Source organism: Drosophila simulans, chromosome 3R (assembly GCF_016746395.2).
Source record: "Drosophila simulans strain w501 chromosome 3R, Prin_Dsim_3.1, whole genome shotgun sequence".
Lineage (NCBI taxonomy): Eukaryota > Metazoa > Arthropoda > Insecta > Diptera > Drosophilidae > Drosophila > Drosophila simulans.
In genome coordinates this window covers 22,051,706-22,068,439 of record NC_052523.2, presented here as the reverse complement: position 1 = coordinate 22,068,439, position 16,734 = coordinate 22,051,706, and the positions used below count along the sequence as shown (strand labels likewise).

The 16,734-nt window shown below is 39.8% G+C and overlaps 5 protein-coding genes and 1 long non-coding RNA gene across 6 annotated transcripts; 4 read left to right on the top strand and 2 right to left on the bottom strand.

The window, feature by feature from the left end:
- Window positions 1-371: 371 nt before the first annotated feature.
- LOC27207138 lies at window positions 372-2,058 on the top strand. Its single transcript, XR_001600301.3, has 3 exons — window positions 372-928; window positions 988-1,365; window positions 1,494-2,058. It is a non-coding gene; the product is annotated as an uncharacterized LOC27207138 (long non-coding RNA).
- LOC6729673 (alpha-taxilin) lies at window positions 1,953-4,320 on the bottom strand. The gene is made up of 4 exons (XM_002104943.4): window positions 4,119-4,320; window positions 3,602-4,002; window positions 3,348-3,494; window positions 1,953-3,127 (listed from the first exon to the last, which is right to left on the bottom strand). The coding sequence occupies exons 1-4, from the start codon at window positions 4,188-4,190 to the stop codon at window positions 2,200-2,202; spliced, it is 1,548 nt and encodes a 515-aa protein (XP_002104979.2). The 5' UTR covers window positions 4,191-4,320; the 3' UTR covers window positions 1,953-2,199.
- A 296-nt stretch (window positions 4,321-4,616) lies between these two features.
- On the top strand, window positions 4,617-5,443 carry LOC6729672. The gene is made up of 2 exons (XM_002104942.4): window positions 4,617-4,895; window positions 4,965-5,443. Exons 1-2 carry the CDS (start codon window positions 4,737-4,739, stop codon window positions 5,208-5,210), a joined length of 405 nt encoding a protein of 134 aa, XP_002104978.1. The 5' UTR covers window positions 4,617-4,736; the 3' UTR covers window positions 5,211-5,443.
- A 7,387-nt stretch (window positions 5,444-12,830) lies between these two features.
- LOC6729671 (lactosylceramide 4-alpha-galactosyltransferase) lies at window positions 12,831-14,455 on the bottom strand. Its single transcript, XM_002104941.4, has one exon. It carries the CDS (start codon window positions 14,453-14,455, stop codon window positions 13,226-13,228), a length of 1,230 nt encoding a protein of 409 aa, XP_002104977.2. The 3' UTR covers window positions 12,831-13,225.
- Window positions 14,456-15,737: 1,282 nt separating this feature from the next.
- On the top strand, window positions 15,738-15,952 carry LOC27206907 (accessory gland-specific peptide 57Db). The gene has a single exon (XM_016182685.3). It carries the CDS (start codon window positions 15,766-15,768, stop codon window positions 15,886-15,888), a length of 123 nt encoding a protein of 40 aa, XP_016036334.1. The 5' UTR covers window positions 15,738-15,765; the 3' UTR covers window positions 15,889-15,952.
- Window positions 15,953-16,437: 485 nt separating this feature from the next.
- On the top strand, window positions 16,438-16,608 carry LOC27207962. The gene has a single exon (XM_016183586.2). The coding sequence runs from the start codon at window positions 16,456-16,458 to the stop codon at window positions 16,555-16,557; it is 102 nt and encodes a 33-aa protein (XP_016036333.1). The 5' UTR covers window positions 16,438-16,455; the 3' UTR covers window positions 16,558-16,608.
- The last annotated feature ends 126 nt before the right edge of the window (window positions 16,609-16,734 follow it).

Below are 16,734 nucleotides of genomic sequence, written 5' to 3'. Positions count from 1 at the left end.
GCCCTCGGCGGTTACAGTGGACTAAGTAGCCACATAACACATATAATTAGTTAGAATATTAATAATAAGGAAAGAGCTGTTTTAAATGGCAAATATATTTACTTGACTTACCACGTGGCGTATGAGTAATTTTTAAAATATGTAACTAATGAAAGACAGCCTGTTTAAGTAAGATATAAATTCATGACTACTATTATTTATTATAAATGATTTTGAATAATAGAAGGAAATATTTATTTATATTTTTATTTTTTTACTTTTTTTATTATTTATATTACATTTATTTATTTATTTATTTATTTATATCTACAATCTACAAGATTATTTTAAACATCGCACATAAAGAGTACTACTGAAAGCATCTTTAAGATAGTTTTGCATCTTTTAACACCCTTGAAACTAGCCCACTGTGCAAGCAACACTCATATTCCTCATTCATCTTGCTCAGCCCGCACAATTGGCTGCCAAAAGTATTGCCACACCAGTGTCGGCGACTTCGTCCTTTCACTTGAACGCCGAAAGTGAGGCAGTCTGGCAGCCTCTACTTTTCTGGTCCCGGTCCCCAGTGAGGTTCTTCTTCTGTTACGCTGCTGTTATCCTGCAGACCGCGAGGGTCCTGAGAAATGACACCCATGAGTTCAGGATGAATACGACGCCAAGGCAGCCACCCAATCCTCCATTTCGCACATACATATGTACATACATCGCACATACGTAGAGTGTACATATGTAAATATGCTCGTCTGTTGGACATTTGCACTGTTTTTTTTTACCAACGAACGGACGCGGAGGGTTTACAGCCAAATGACAAGTGCTTAGTGTTTTGCATATGCGTGTGAGCGTGCACTGAGAAAAAATTAGTTATAGAATTTTATATTTTGTTCGTATAAGTTGATAGAAACTGATAAAAAAGCTAAATTATTATATGGTAAGCCAAAATTTAGTTTACTTACATTCTACTTTTAGTTATCATATTATTTTTTTCAGTGTCGAATTTAGCGGCTTGATTCCCCCATTCTCATTATTCAAGCTGGAAAATGGGCAGCTCCGTGGATGGGGACAAGTGTTTGGAGCACTTGGCGCACGCTTGCGCGGCTTTCAAATTTAGCGTATTAACTCATTAAATGTTCAAAAGCTCATTGCCTGCGAAATGTGCACACTTTTCTGTGAGTGCGAGCGAGGGTGTGAAATATGCACAAGTATATGACACTTTGGCACCGAGGGGAAGACAGTTTTAATACCGCTTAATGGGCAATCGGGCGGAAGAAGCTTTAAATAAATAGAATTCCTTATACTCCTAACAATATCAACATTTTTAATTAAATTTATAATGACCATGGAACGCTCGGGGACCTAACAATGTAGGTATGTACATAAAACATGCTGTGAAAAAAGGGGTAAAAACAGTTGTTGCCTCGAGAGCTGGCATAATTAGTCCTTCTTTCGTATGCACCTCTTTATGCAATTTAAATTAATTTGTGTAATTATTTTAGTGGCTTAACTGGGCCTTATTTCAACACCCTCAACCGCACCGAGTGACCGCTGGCAGCAGTTGGCGTTACGCATACGCCACGTTGCATGCGTCTTAAATATTTGATGGCGGAAATCTGGGGCCCGGCAAAAATGACAGCTGCGTGTTGAAAATAATTAAGGCGCAATTATAATGACCCTGGCCACGAACCGCAGGCACTCACCACCACCCATCAGCACCGTTGAAGCCACCCCCATCCGCTCGCCTGTTGGCATTGCAATGTGTTGCATGCAACACTAGACTTTGTGGCGTCGCCAACAATGACGAAAGCAATCCATGGCCATCGAGCTTGTGCGCTCTGGCAGGTTCTCATTCCACTACTTATGCAAATTGATGCGAAATGTGGGCTAAGATTTATGCTTAAATCTTTGGAAGGACATTCTGCAAATATTTGCCCGAAGAAATAATTCTAATATTCTTATTCTCTTTGCGGGAAACACGTTTTACTCAATTTGTTGTTGGACAGCAATACACGATCACCGACGACATCCTTTAAATAAATACAATATACAAAGTACAATAAATAACTAGTACAAAATTCGGACCATGTAGGTTTGTAATTGATGACGTTTTTCAGTTGAGACATGGATGACATAAAATGCTTTGCAGGGAAGGCTTGGTGGCCGCCCGAGATTTGGAGATGGGAGTATAGGCGAACAGTCAGTAGTTTAGTTGGCATTGGCATCGATTAGGGGAGGCACTTCGGATATATCAACAAGTGACTTGGCGGTGGAAGCGTCGCCATCACCTACGAGCTCCTGGGTGTCTGTCGCAATGTCAACGGTCTGCTCCTTTCCGTTCTGAACGTTCGAGGCATCTCCCGCTGCCTCTAGCTCGACCTTTGACTCCGTGGCGGCTGGTTCCTGAACGCCGTTCACGTCTCCGTTCGTTGTGGATGCTGCAGCTTCTGCCGCCGCTGCAGCAGCGGCCTTTGCCTTGGACTTCTTCTCCTTCTTGCGTATATTCTTCTTGGCATTGTTCGCCTGACGCTGCTCCTCGGCCTTCTTCTTTTCATCGATGGAAGTCTTCGATTCATTCGTGGTTAGCAGCTTCATTTGGTTCTGAAGATTGGCAAGTGTTTGCTTCAGTTCCGCACAATTGCGAGACATCATTTCCATTTTAACATTTTCAGCACTGACCGGCTTTACGTTCACTGGCTCTGGCTCAGGAGGCAACTGTGGCAGGGCGGGTATTTCAATCTCGTGATCCCGCAGGCACTTGTGCAGTGTGGTCCTTTCCAGTTGTAGAGCACGCAGTAGCTTCTGCAGCTGCTGTATTTGCTTCTGCAGGCGCTCTGAGTGCTGCGTCTGCAGACTCTTCTCTGTGGCTAAATCGATCACCATGGCATTGGCTTTCTCGTACTTCTGCCGCCAGCCCAGCGCCTCCTTCTCGATCTTCTTAGTGTGCTTGGACATCTTCTCAAGCTCCACCTTGTAGCTGCCGAAAACCTCATTCGACTTCTGCAGCGACTGCTGGAAGTCATCGTACTTGGCTGTGTATATGTTCAGTTGCTCCTTCAGTTGGTGCTCCCGATCGGTGAGATCCTTTATGGCACGTTGCGCTTGCATCAGTTTCTCCAGGCCAATTTGGTTTTCCCTGAAAGATATAAGGAATTTAGATTTTTTGTGTGGATTAAATCCTATCAAGTGAAGAGCAAGCCGTGTAATGTGCTAGCCACTCAGCTGTCCTCAATCAAAACCAGTAATCTCAGCGAGATTGTTAAATGAAAACTTGTTTTCTAATGTGTGACCATCTATGGTCCGTTTATCGCGAGATGCAGAGAAGCGCCCGATGACCCGGCATTTTGTGCACATACTTGCTCAATATCTCCTTCTCCATGGCAGCCTCCACCTGGCACTTTTGCAGCTTGGCCTGGTGCAACTGGGCCTCCAACTGAACCTGTTCATTGAGCTTCTCCAGATGCTGCTCCCTCGTTTGGTACTGCTCGGCCAGCAGCTTTAACCTAAAACGGGAGACCAGATGGTTAGGGAAAATCGGAAAACAGAGAACGTGCGTGTGCAGTGGCTATATTTAGAACGCGGATCCCCGCAGCGTTGCGGCGATGCTTACTTCTTGGTCATCTCGATGTTGTAATCGCGGAGCTTGATGTTCTCCTCGTTGTTCTTGGCCAGCGACTTCTGGACATCGTTCAGGGAGCTTTGGAACTTTGTCTGGCTCTCCTTGCGCCGCTCCTCCTCCACTTTGATTTGCAGCAGGCTCTCGTTCTTTACGGACTTTATGATGCGCTGCTGTTCGCGGCACACCTCCTGCAGCTTGTCTCGCATCAGCACGCTCTTGTTAAGATCCCGCTGGACCTGCTCCTTCTCCCTCTGCTGCGACTCCATTTGGCGCTGCAGGACACGCAGTTCCGCCGTCAGCCGGCTTACATTCTTTTCGCTGTCCACATGGCGTTGCAGCAGAAGTTTCACCTTCTCCTCGGCGGAGGGGCATTCGTCAAGGGATTTCATGACCTAAAATAGATGTAATTTCGCGTTAAATTTGTCTATTTATTCCCGTTTCCATGGATTCTGACAGTATATGGAAATAGGGTTTGGTTCTGGTCCTTTTGGCCACCACGCGCTCTTACCAACTCCTCCAACTTCTGGTCGCGCTGCTTCTCCTCGCGCGCCACCTTTTTCGCCTTGCTTAGCTTCTCCATTGTCTATTCAAAAATCGGTGCTATATTTAACTTGTATTCTATTCCTCTTTCGAATTTTGACTATATTCGTTGTTGTTGCTTTGCTTATATTTATAAAACAGTGAGACAGTTTCGTTTTCCGGCAAATAGACTGAAAATCGGGGAGAAGAAATTATACTTTTTTATTTCGCATCCAACTGGCCACACTGAACTTACAGTGCTGCCGGAGCGTCAGTCGGCTTCTTGCATTTTACCAACAATACCTTTTAAAATGGCAAAAGCTTATATGAGTCCAAACATATTTGATAGTTTGTCAAACCAAAAAATTGTTTTAGATATGCTAGTTGGCGCCGAAAGACTTTTGAATTATAGCCATGCGTGCAACAGCCCACTGTGATGAGTTAACAGCACCATGTTTCGTAGTACCGAAATCTACCGCCAGATGCTGCAAAGTGCGGGTTGCAAGTGCAGCCCTCGCTTTACAGTTATTCCCGCCATCACAAGTTTAATTGGAAATTTCACAATTTGCCAAATTTATTACCAAATTGTTCGTTTTAATCACGTAAAATGTCGGAAAGAGATGAAGAATCGATTGCGTATTTGATGGAAACTGGCATTTTCCCCCGACTCCTGGAGATTTTAAAGCAAATGGTGGATATCGATCCGTTGCCATCCGATCCTCTGATGCACATTTTGCATTTGCTGGGCTGTCCGCTAATTCCGCAGGTTAGAGTTGAAATTTTAATAATATTATTAAGAAAATCGTATATGCTTGTATCCATTTTGTATGTGCAGGCCCAAATGAAGGCCCTGGAGCGGAAAGTGTCGCGTGCCCATGATGAACTGCGCCATTTGCGCCGTTTGATCATCGATTTGGATGCCCTGGATCAGCTTTACGATGGCGAAAACGAAGTGGAGGAGTATGTGGGCAATGTGGAGGAAGCCGTCTCATCATCGAGCGAAGATTCCATGGTGGAGAGCATTGAGTCCACGCAATCGGAGCATGTGGTGTATAAATCCATGTCATCGCTCAAGGATTAAAATCCATCAAATCCATAGATCGCACAGCATCGAATCACATTTGTCGTTGAGCCTTTATTATGTACGGGCTACATATCTTTGGCAACTGCATGTGAGTTTTGGACGCATTTCTATTACATTTTGTTTATTCGGCGAGATCTATCCATGACTTTTTATCAACTAAACTTAAAACATTGTATTGTGTCGAGGCAGCACCTCTAATTATCCATTAAAAATTGTCGATCAGCATGATATATGGAAAATGTTTTGTTTTTTTTTTTTTTTATATAAAAACTAATCTATGGATTTCTTTTGAAATTAAACAAATGATGTCTTAACATATAATCATCGAATACCAAGTTTTTCGCTTTGACTGAAGTATCAAGTATACTTTAAATTTTTAAAAGAACTTTTAAAAATTGAATGAGTTTTTGATGAAGTTGAACTTCCTTATCATCTACCCATGTACACAGTTGATTAAAACAAGGCTCCTGTTTTCACCCATTTCGAGTTGAGTGCCATTAAACCTCTCAACCTGTGGGAAATCAATAACTAATATATGCTACATGGTTTGCCGGCAATATCTAGGGCCAAATAAAACAACATTTCAATTAAGTTCAACATGGTGAGGTGTGTAGCTGCAGTTTGGCAGCAAAACGGGGACATTTAATTTGCGACTGACGCCATAGGTTAGAAAATAAAGGTTGCAATTTAATTTAAGGTTCAGGGGATAAGCTGGTTCATAATTATGCGCTTGCGAAAAGCTGCACTTAATTAGCTGTCGGGCCTTTAGTAAAATGCAGCGAATTAATACATATTTGGATTTGTGCTCAAATGCATTTCAAATAACGCGATGTAATATAAAATAAATTAGCTGACACGATAGTGTTTAATTAATTAGGTTTAGCGCTTTTGCCTAGTTGGATATCTCGTATTCCCTTAAAACAATTCTCTTATAAATGTAAATATTACTTCGAGTAATCAAGTTTAAATTTGCATGGAAACTTAAATAATACATACATCATGTATAAAATATGCTAAAGGTTATTCAAATGTGAAAAGCACTTTTCACATGAATTTAACCATATTTTTGCGACAAAGCCAATAATACTTTCGTTTTTATGCTGCAATCTTGCATATTTAATGCACCTTTTCTTGCGTTAAATTTAACACGTGTGGGGCAGCCTGTAGAAGCAGGCAGCTCAATGATTTACACCGCATATTTGTCACAGTGCGATAAATCCATCTAATCCCCCGACATCTGCATGTCCGGCTTGACAAATAAACTGCAGCAGGGCTTACATAAATATTACTCCCAAAAAGAAAACATATTTTGCCACATAAAATAAACATGAACTTTTCTGGGCGGGGGGCGGAGCGGAAACGGGGCGTGGCCGGGCAGCAGCTGCTTTTAATTGCTTTTGCTGGTTTTTCGAACGTTTTTGCAACTTTTTAGTTGACATTGAATAATCGCTGCGGAAATTGTCGCTTAACGGCAAATTGTGGTAAAAGCAGAGTGGACTCAACTTGATAATTGATTGGAGCTCTTTAAAATTGTTTGTTTGACCGCTGCTGCAGGCCATTTCCCTGTTTTTTTTTTCTCCTCTCCGCCGTTTAATCTGTGCACGCGTGCCGACTGCAAAGTGGCCAACGGCCTGCTCTTCTTTTTTTTTTTTGGCCAAATCTGCATGTCAAACCCATGCAAAACAAACAGGAGACGGAACCAAATGAAGTGCAGTATGCCAAGTTGGCTTCAAAGGACTGCAGGCGATCATTGAAAAATCGCGAGGGACCACGCGAATTTCGCAAAATCCTAAGCTTATATAAAACAAAAAATTGTGTTATGCTTATATTGAAACTGTAATTAATTGTTTGCTTTTTTAAGTACAGTTATTTAAATAATGTTTTTTTTTTTGTATTTATTTTATAGTAAATGCAATTTTTATTCCCCTCTAGGGTGCTTAACAGCCCATTATAATCTTGCAATAAAAAAGCTTTGCATGTCATCAGGAAATTAATTTAACTTGCCACTTTCATCAGAAATTAATGGTTCACTACAATTTGTAAAACTTGATTAAAGCTTGTATTTTTATGTATATAAATGTATATCTTCCGCAAAAATTTGAATGCATTGAGACCTGTGCCCTGATATTTCAGTGGCAACTGCATATTGAATGAATTTCCACGGGAAAATGTATCGGGATGTGGAAAATGCATGGAAAGCGTGGCAAGGAGCAGCTCTGCGCCGCTTCAATTTCATGTCGAGTAAATTTTAATTTACTGCTCTTTTGTGACCGCATGCAAGGCAACCAAACTTTGGGTTACTGGGGCGCTTTTTTCGACTATTTTTTTTTTTTGCTTTTTTGGGGGCTTGTGTGTGAGTTTGTTTTTTGGCTTGTTGGTCAAATGATATATCCGTATCCGGTCGGTCGGTTGGACGGTCCATTCGACCCGAGGCCAGATGTGGAATTTTTAAAGCCAGCAGATCGCCGAGCTGCCATTAGTTTTAATGACCGCAAAAGGCAACCGAGAACAAAAAATAGAAAGTGCTGCAAAAAAAAAAAAAAAACAAAACAGAGGGCAAAATAAAAATTCAGCTATGGCCGGCAGGCTAATTGCAGTCTGTCTGAGTGGGCGGAGGGCGCGTGGGGGCGTGGCAAATCTCAAAACTATGCTTCATTAGCCCAGCTGCTAACTCTATTTGCCTAATGGGCCGCAGCCCACCAGAAAATGAAAATAAATTCAAGAAATTTTGTGCCATAAAACGTGCACGGCTTAAACAACGAATTCGCCCCAAAAAAGAATTGAAAATTCCAAACACAACAATTAAAAAGCAATTAACTATGCAAATTTAGCGCCGTTAATGAGCCGGAAAGTGTATATACATATATCTTGAGTATTTTTCGTGGGAGTTTCCCTTTTTGAGCGTACGGAAAATATCCGCCCAGCATCTGACCCAAATACATCAATGTCTGGGAAATGTTTTGGCCAAATGCCTCACTCTCACACTCACGTACGAAAGCATTTTATCATTTGCTGTCATTTTTCATGCCACGAAAAAAAGGGTTAAACAATTTTTATGTGTCAACAAGAATAATTTCTGACACTAACACGGCAACAAAGCGAAGCAACTTGGCTTGAATTTCTAGGAATGTGTGTGCGGAACACAAAAGGCATTTGTCGTATTAATAATGAAAGCGAGATGAACAACGCAGAACTAGCCGCGATACAAACTAAAACAAACAAGACAACAAGGTGTCAACAAAATGTCAACAAAAAGTGTTGCAATAAAACCAGCATGCATCTTGGAAATTAATACTGCACACCTGCATGGGTGTAAAGTGTCATAAAGGACATGTTCCCCATCTAAGTGCAACTACATACATGCTACGTGGCATATTCCTTGGCCAAACAGTGCTGAGATACAATTGGCCAAGATGGTCAGGTACAACGACAAAAACTTTGTTGAATAGATATTTTATTACATTTTCAGTAAGCTTCTAAACTAGACAAATGATAAAACTAAATACTTAATTTATGTTTGAAATTCAATTATAAATGAAAATGTTCTATAAAAGACTACTTTGATTAAGAGATATGTATCTCCTAGCCACTAGATATTCATTTAATTGCAATCGGGATAAAACCAACCCCTGGGCTACAATTTGTAAACTAAATTTGCAACACTTGAGAGTTCTGTAGAGTCGATAGTATTTCATCTTAAGGCATCCCTTCCACGGTAGGGATTTCAAGTTTAACAAATAAATAAGCAAATTTGCTTACAAAGCAGCTGAAAGACTTGGCAAGTGAAACAATGCGAGCTGAGAAGCAAAATGGGGGAAGCCAACAAAGAAGTCGCCGTCTTCATTGTATTAAGTTCCTGCGAAATAAATATGCTGTGAGCTATAAAATTGCAACGTTTATCAAGGCATTTGCACTGCTGAGCATGCCAATGGCAGAACTAAACTACTTAGCGATGACCTTCACAGATCCTATGACACCCGCCATCCCCAAGTGCTGCCAAGTGCACTTAGAGAAAGGGGGGATATATTTTGAGAATATTTTAAAAAGATATGTCTTAAAAGAAATCAACTTAATATCCTAGCATAAGATTGAAAAGCTTTTAGAACCTTTTGTAATATCGTATATGTTTCTATATATAATTAAGCCCATTATTTATCCCGAGTGTTAGGCTAATTCTCCATCGAATCAATGCCAACCACCCCATTTCCCAGCAGGTTGCACGGCAACAGCCTGGCTCTGCGTCCAGAATCATAATTAATACCAATTAAATGGTCTTAGGTCTGCTCTGTGAGGTCGATCATTGAATGCTTATTACGCATACGCCGCGTAGAAATTTATTGCGTAACCATGACAAAGGCGAAACTTTTTAATTGCAAGAAGTGAGTGGAAATATTGGCGGCCAGATAAGAGCCATGAGGGATTGAGGAAAGCCTCTAATTATTCGGCATAACGCTTCATTAGAAAACCGCGTTAGGAAAATGGCCTCTTAGTCTGTCGCCGCCGCCTGATGAATGACTTAATCACCCAGAAAAGCGCCACACAAATCAACGGGCCCAATGAGATCCCACTTTTGTTGTCACCGAACTTTTTCCTGGCCAAAGCAACTCCGCTCAAAATTAATGGAGCAAATCAAACGAGCAAAAAGCAGACACCGCCTCGGCCTCAAAGTCCAGTTGAGGTTGAGTTCGCAGCCATGGCCTTTAATAATGACAAGATTTGTGTGGGTTGCATACAAAATTAGCGGAAAGTCGACTTTCCATCGCATCGCACTGCCTCCAACTTTAAGTTTCATGAACGGAGCTCATTTATTTTCCTCTGGACGAACATTTCATGGCTTTCGCGGGCCTGGGTTCCCATTTTTACTACTTTGTTTCGCATCTACCCTGTCAGAGGTTAAAGTGGTTAAGAAACTCGGGATGTACCGGAAATAAATTTAATAAATAATTCTATTCATTTTATTGCACTATAGTTAATCCATCAACTGTAATATATTAAAAGATATAAAGATAAGATATTGATATATTAACTATAGAGTATTTGATGTTTTGAATGGCAAGCCGATTCGGTGTGTCTTTTAATTTAAAGGCAGGCGAAATTGCAAAAATATTAACTTCCTGTGCAGCCGACAAACAAGCAGCCGCGAAGTCGGGGGTCATCAAGATTTTAAAACTTCATTTTTATGGCATACTCTGTGGCGTGGCTTAAAAACGATGGCTTCCATATTTGGCCCAGGTCGGTGGCTTTAATTAAGCCAGGGGAAACTAAAGTTTCCGTCAGTTTTCCTTGGGTTCGAGTTCAGAAATGCACATGGAAAATGCGCTGAATTGGCATAAAATGTAATAATAATTTTGCAGCATCTTCTTGGGATTTCTGGGTTGGGGCGGGGGGTTGGTAACTGGGGCTACGGGGGTCGTGTCTGTATAAAGGAAACAGCTGTTTCCGCAGGGAAAACCAGGAACGGTTGGGGTTAGTCGGCTGGGGTGTGGGATAATATTCGGAAAAGCCTTTGTGGCATTGCGCGAATAAGCGTGTGCCGCAATTTGCTATTCATTTGAGTTTTCAGCTGGCTGCCTGCTTGTTTCCCGCTGCCGACCATAAACTGCAAGAGATTATGAAAAGTGCGCTTTTGGCCACTTCCTTGTGCTGCCACAGAATGCGAAAAAAAAAGGAAAAATAATATTTGGCTTTATATTTTCGCGCTACCCGCTTTTCTTCTGCCGGTATTGTTGTGAGCGTGGCCACCGCCACGATAATAATCATAATGCAAATACGTGCTGCATTCCGAGGCGCTCATTCGTAAAATTTCAATGTGCCACAGCGTTCATTTCGCTGTGCAATCATTGTTGGAATTTAATCAACTCCTTTGCAAGTTTCATTTAAATTTTAGATTGTGTTTTCCGGTGCACAATATAAAGGTGTGCGTGCAATTTGATGCGAATTATGAATCATCTATGCCAATACAATAAAATGTAATTGCTTAATAATGCAAACAAATACTATACCTTTATAAGTTGTTTTTCCTTCAGTGTATCTTATTTTAAATTCTAAAACAATAGTGGTAGCTGCATTTCTTTAGGTATTCATTTTATTTATGTTTCAAGAGATTTATTTCTTGTTATTTTCTCCTTCACTTCACTTCAAATCATCTTGCCGCCACGAAGTCCTTTTTGTGATCAAGAGCAAGTCAGACTTTCGCTTTATCCCATTTCCAGAGCTTAGGCAAAGCCAAAGGATTTCAGCCCAGAGTGCTTTCCTTGGGTGTTTATACTCTGCCCGGCTGCCAAGTACAACCAGAAGCCTGAAAACTATTACAATAATTTTTATATTTATTTATGAGCTCAAGGACCAAGAGTCCCAAGTCCTGTGATGTTGTCGCTTCTGCGTTACATTTTAAAAAATACATTTCTATGCCTGCATTCCGGCGAGAACAGAACTTTTCAGCTTAGTAAGCATTACTTGAACTTCACTCGGCGCTAGTTTTTGTTTTGGCCCAGTGAGGAATTCCGGTCACGTGACTGTCATTGGATATCGAAAACTACGTACTTCCCATTGGGAATTCCGTAGGACTAACGAGCGTGACAAATGCAAATGAAGTAACTGAGCCAAATTACATGTTGACCCTGTGGATGTAACACAGGCGAGAAGTTAAGAGTCCGAGACTAAAAGGGAAAAATCTAATCAAGTGTTTTGATTGCTTTAGTAATTGTTATGAATATAAGTGCAAACCTGGGATTTCCCGAGACATTTACAGAATTAAAAGGGGTTAAAAGGGTAGAATATCTTCTTTTTGCTTGTTTTGTTATGTTTATAAAACAATTAAATAGATGCTGGATGTTACATCCAATTATAAGCATTTATATGCTAAAAAAACCATTTACATATTCAATGTACAAATAAATTTAATTTTTATTTTATTAAGAGATCGAAAAATGTAACTATTCATTTTATCTAACTGAAACTAGCCGACTTTAAATTCAAAGAGTTGTGAGATTTGTCCAGTCAACGAGTTTTAAATGAATGGGATTCCTTGCCTTTTCCAAAATGTGCATTTGTGCAATTTTTCACATGCCAATTTTTTTTTGTATTTTGTGTTTGGGCTGACTGTCGTGTGGCTCCAAGGGAGCGCTGCAGTTGCAAATGCTTGAAATTACATTTTTCGCATTAATAAAAATGAAATAAAAATAAAAACGCAGCTCCTCCTGTGCACGAAATATGCAAATGTGCCGCGTGCAGTGCAGCAGATAAAACTGAGCATGAGACCCATATGTGAGCTTTGGTCCTTTTTCTCCATTCTAGTTGGTTTTTTTGTTCAATTTTTGGCTGGTTGGATTGGAGTTTTGGGTGACACCCCATAATGTGGAGCAGCTGTTGCAGGCAGTGCCAAAAGTCACCATTAATTCGGGCATTAGTTGCCTACACTTCTGTTTGCCCAATCCACAGTCCACTGGCCTCTGAAATGTTTTGAATCTATATATATATATATATGTATCTAAGGTATAAATAAATTGGAAAATTGCGCTGTGCATAAATAAAGATTAAATTTAATGATGCGAAAATATTTATTCAAAACTTGAAAGCGCCGCGAGATATCCTCGAAAATGCTAATAATGCTCTGTCTGAAATTGCCTCCGGCTATTTACTTTGGCTTTATTTGGAAACAATTAATTAGTTCTTCATGGCGCTATGACAACAAAAATGAGTGTAGGAATTTGAATGGCCCTCGGAATTTATCATAAATATTTCAACAGATAATAAGTTACCCGAGTATGAATCAAAAATATAATTCGCTTTATTACATTTTAAGCATATTCAGATTCATTTCTGCTTGGCTGATCCGATTTTATCTTTAAAAGCTATTTAAATTAGCTTTCTCCATTTGAGGAATTTACTATGGTATCAATATGATAATTTCTACTATATATTAAAACTTTTAAAGCTATTAAAGCTTTTAAACTTAACTTAGGCCGTATTTAATCGAAACTTATTTCTAACTTAATGAAGCTTAGAATTAATTAAAAATATTCCCCCGCTGCTGCAAATGACCTGGGACAGTGAGTTTTGGCCAGTTTGGTGTAGGCACAGTTGGCCTTCGTTTTCAGTTTCCATCCCTTTGAGAATTTGTTCCAAACATGAATCACCGGAGATTTGGATATTCTTTTCATGGTTACGTTGAGTCTGTTGGGCTCAAAGAAATCCTTCCACTGCCTCCAGGAAATGGCATAGAATGCATTTGCATCGAAGATCTTGAAGCCATTGCATCGTTTCGGATTGTTAATCACTGACTTGATATTTTCGGTATTGCACTGCTTTTTGGCCACTCGGGTTATGACCCCGGGTCCATTGGTGCCCCATTTATTCGCATTGTAGTTGGCCTCCAGATCCCGCAGACACATGGTGGCAATCTTGTGGCCCAGACCGCCGGGAGACATCTTCATGACTCCACAGGCTACAGATATGTTGCTCTCAGCACCCGAGAAGTTCGGTGGCAACTTCTCCAGGTTCTGCTGAACCACGACATCAAGATCCAGGTAAAGACCACCGTACTTGTAAAGGGTAACATAACGCAGAAGATCCGAGACGTGTGGAAAAAGAAATTTCGATTTGAATAGTTTTCCGCTTTTTAGCCATTTCGCGATGGGAGTTCCGGCTGCATAGCGCCACAAATTGAGATGCCTCAGTCGTATGTTCTTGTAGTTATGCAAAGCCCTGATCAGCGGATCTTCACTTAATGGACGATGAGTGGCGCCGGCGAAAAGTACAAATACAGTGAGGCCTGGATTGTGAAGGGCGGCCGATTCAATGGCACAGGCCTCCCGTGCCGTCAATTGGACCACGGCGTTCTTTTCTATCCGCCTGAAATTCGTGGTTTCATGGAAGAATATACTTTGTCCACGACTTGGTTGCTTTTTGGCCTTTAGAACATCGAGCAGGGGTATGACTGGAATTCTCTTAAAAAGCTTGTCCGATTTGAACTTGGGTTGGTTGGCCACCGACTTGGCTGCCTTTTTGGCTAAGGAATTCTGCACATGGTTTTTATTCTTAGCCTTGCCACCGATTGGATTTTTTCGAAGAGGGTTTGCTTTCTTCGTTGAATTCGTTAGTTCTGTTTGTTCCTTTGGGTGAGCATGATTGTATGCTATCCATTTGTAGGTCAATACGATGCTGATAATCAGGAGCAGAGAACCTACTACGATTAAAGTTCGTGACACTTTCATTATGCGAATTTTAGACTGCACTTCCATTTCGTAACTTACGGCTTACTAACAGCCAAATTCGTTTCACTTCACACACGAAATTGTGATTTTAACAGCAATATGCTAGAAATAAAATATTTTATATGATATTTTTGAGTTTATGCTCTATATATTAAGTAAATACGTAACTTCTGCTTGATTTCGAGTTAATGACACAATTTTATATAATAGCGTAATCAAACCCACGCAAATCAGAATTACAATTAAAAGATGGATACATTTATTTGAAATGTTGATTATTTTCCTCGAATGAACCACGTATAATAAGGTCAAGCGTGCCGAATGTGAAGATTTGTTTCACTTGGCGATCTTTTTTTTTTGCCTATATAAGCGGTCTAGCATTTCCTCATTGCTTTCAAATTGACTTCCAACTGGCCGACATGAAGTTCCTAGCCCTTTTCGTCACTTTGCTGGTTGTTTTGGCTTTGGTTAGCGGCCAAAAGAGCCAGAATACAAACCACAACGTCATCGTCATCGGTAAGAAGCCTGGAGCTGCACCTGCCGCAGCTGCTGCCGCTGCTCCTGCTGCACCTCCTGCCGCAGCTCCTGCTGCTCCTGAAGCAGGCGTCGCCGATGCTCCCGCCGAAAGATAAATATTATGAGTCAGAGGTTATTTTCTTCTAATAAAATGGATCGCTAATCATAATATATGTATATTAACGTGTTTAATCTATGTACTACTATATCAAACTGCATACACTGACTTTTGAAACCATGACCAGACATGGGAAACTATAGAAGATAGTAACTAGGCCACTGCTTTCTTAGATCCTTTTCAAACAGATGTGATTATGAAATTGAATTCAAACTAAAAAATGTATCTTCGGTTCAGTAAATTCCATTTAAGTTTCTTAATATTGTTGGAAAAATGATGTTTTTATTTAAACTGCATACGCTGTCTATTGTTATCTTAAGTCATTGAAAACTATAGTAGATAGTAACCATATCGTTCTGAAACAGTGGTGATTATGAATTTAAATTGAAGCAGAAACATATATCTTCGGCTTAGTAATTTTCATTGGCGTGCTTTTTAAAAATGTTTGCTAAAGACTAATACTAAATTTATGAAATCAAGTAAGATTTCTATCAGCTTATAAGTTCAGCTTATATAAAAGTATTTAAATTTGGTTCGGTCTATTATGTCTCAGTTTTAAGGAATTAGTTCCACTTCCTCTTCTTTCATCGTGCAATTAATTTCAACTTGTTTGGCATTTAGATTAGTATCGCTTACGCAACCCCGTCCTTATAAGAAGAGCACTCACCTAGCTTCTCATTACTTTCAATCCCAACTGGCCGACATGAAGATCACCGCTGGAGCTATTCTGTTGTTTGCCGCTGTGGCTTTTGCCCAATCTGCGGATCCGAATACCAACGAAAACAAGAATGTGATCCACATCAATAGTCCCAGCGCCTCAAAGTAAATGATCTTTTGATATTTGCAGGCACAGAATTCAATAAAACATTTACTTAATTGTTTGCATGTAATAGCAATGGCCTATTTATTTTATGTTAAGCTTGAAATATTAAATCTCTATTAGTATCCAAGAATTTGCCAGCTTTTTCATAGACCTTTTGTTTGAAGCTTTGTTTGGCCAAAACCTATTAAGGGTCATGGCTTTTACAAAGCGTCACAATCTGACAGTACATCAGATGTCTTTGCCTAATTTTATTTAATAATATTTTTATATATATATATAAATATATATATTTTATGCTAAAAAAGCATATGTTTCAAAAAGCTTTGATACAAAAACCAAAGGTACCAAAGCCAAATGTTCCACAACCAAATGTATCAAAACCAAATTAACCAAAACTAATTTTCATATGATTTGGCGATTTTTGTACCACTGAAAGAAAAATGATTTAACGATAATAAAATCGGCCACCGTTTAAAAGAATTAATCGATTCGCTTGGGTTATGCAACACTTGGCCTATAAACAATATAAATACCGAGTCTGTGTTTTATTTCTATCCTCTTCTGATAGACATGAAGTTCTTTGCGGGTTGTTTTTTGCTGCTTCTTGGCTTTGCTATGGCCCAAAAAGATTCTGACTCGAATGTGAATCATAATGTAATAAATATTAATTAAACAACATGCTATGTTGTGAGAAAAAGAATAAAGGATTCTATAAAATGTGAACTTTTTATTTTTTTTATTTATTTGTTATCGTTTAATTTGTGTCCAAGTTAATTATTTTATCCTCCAATTAATATATATTAAAAAGCATTTATCAAGTTGAAATATATATTATTTTTGGAATAAATT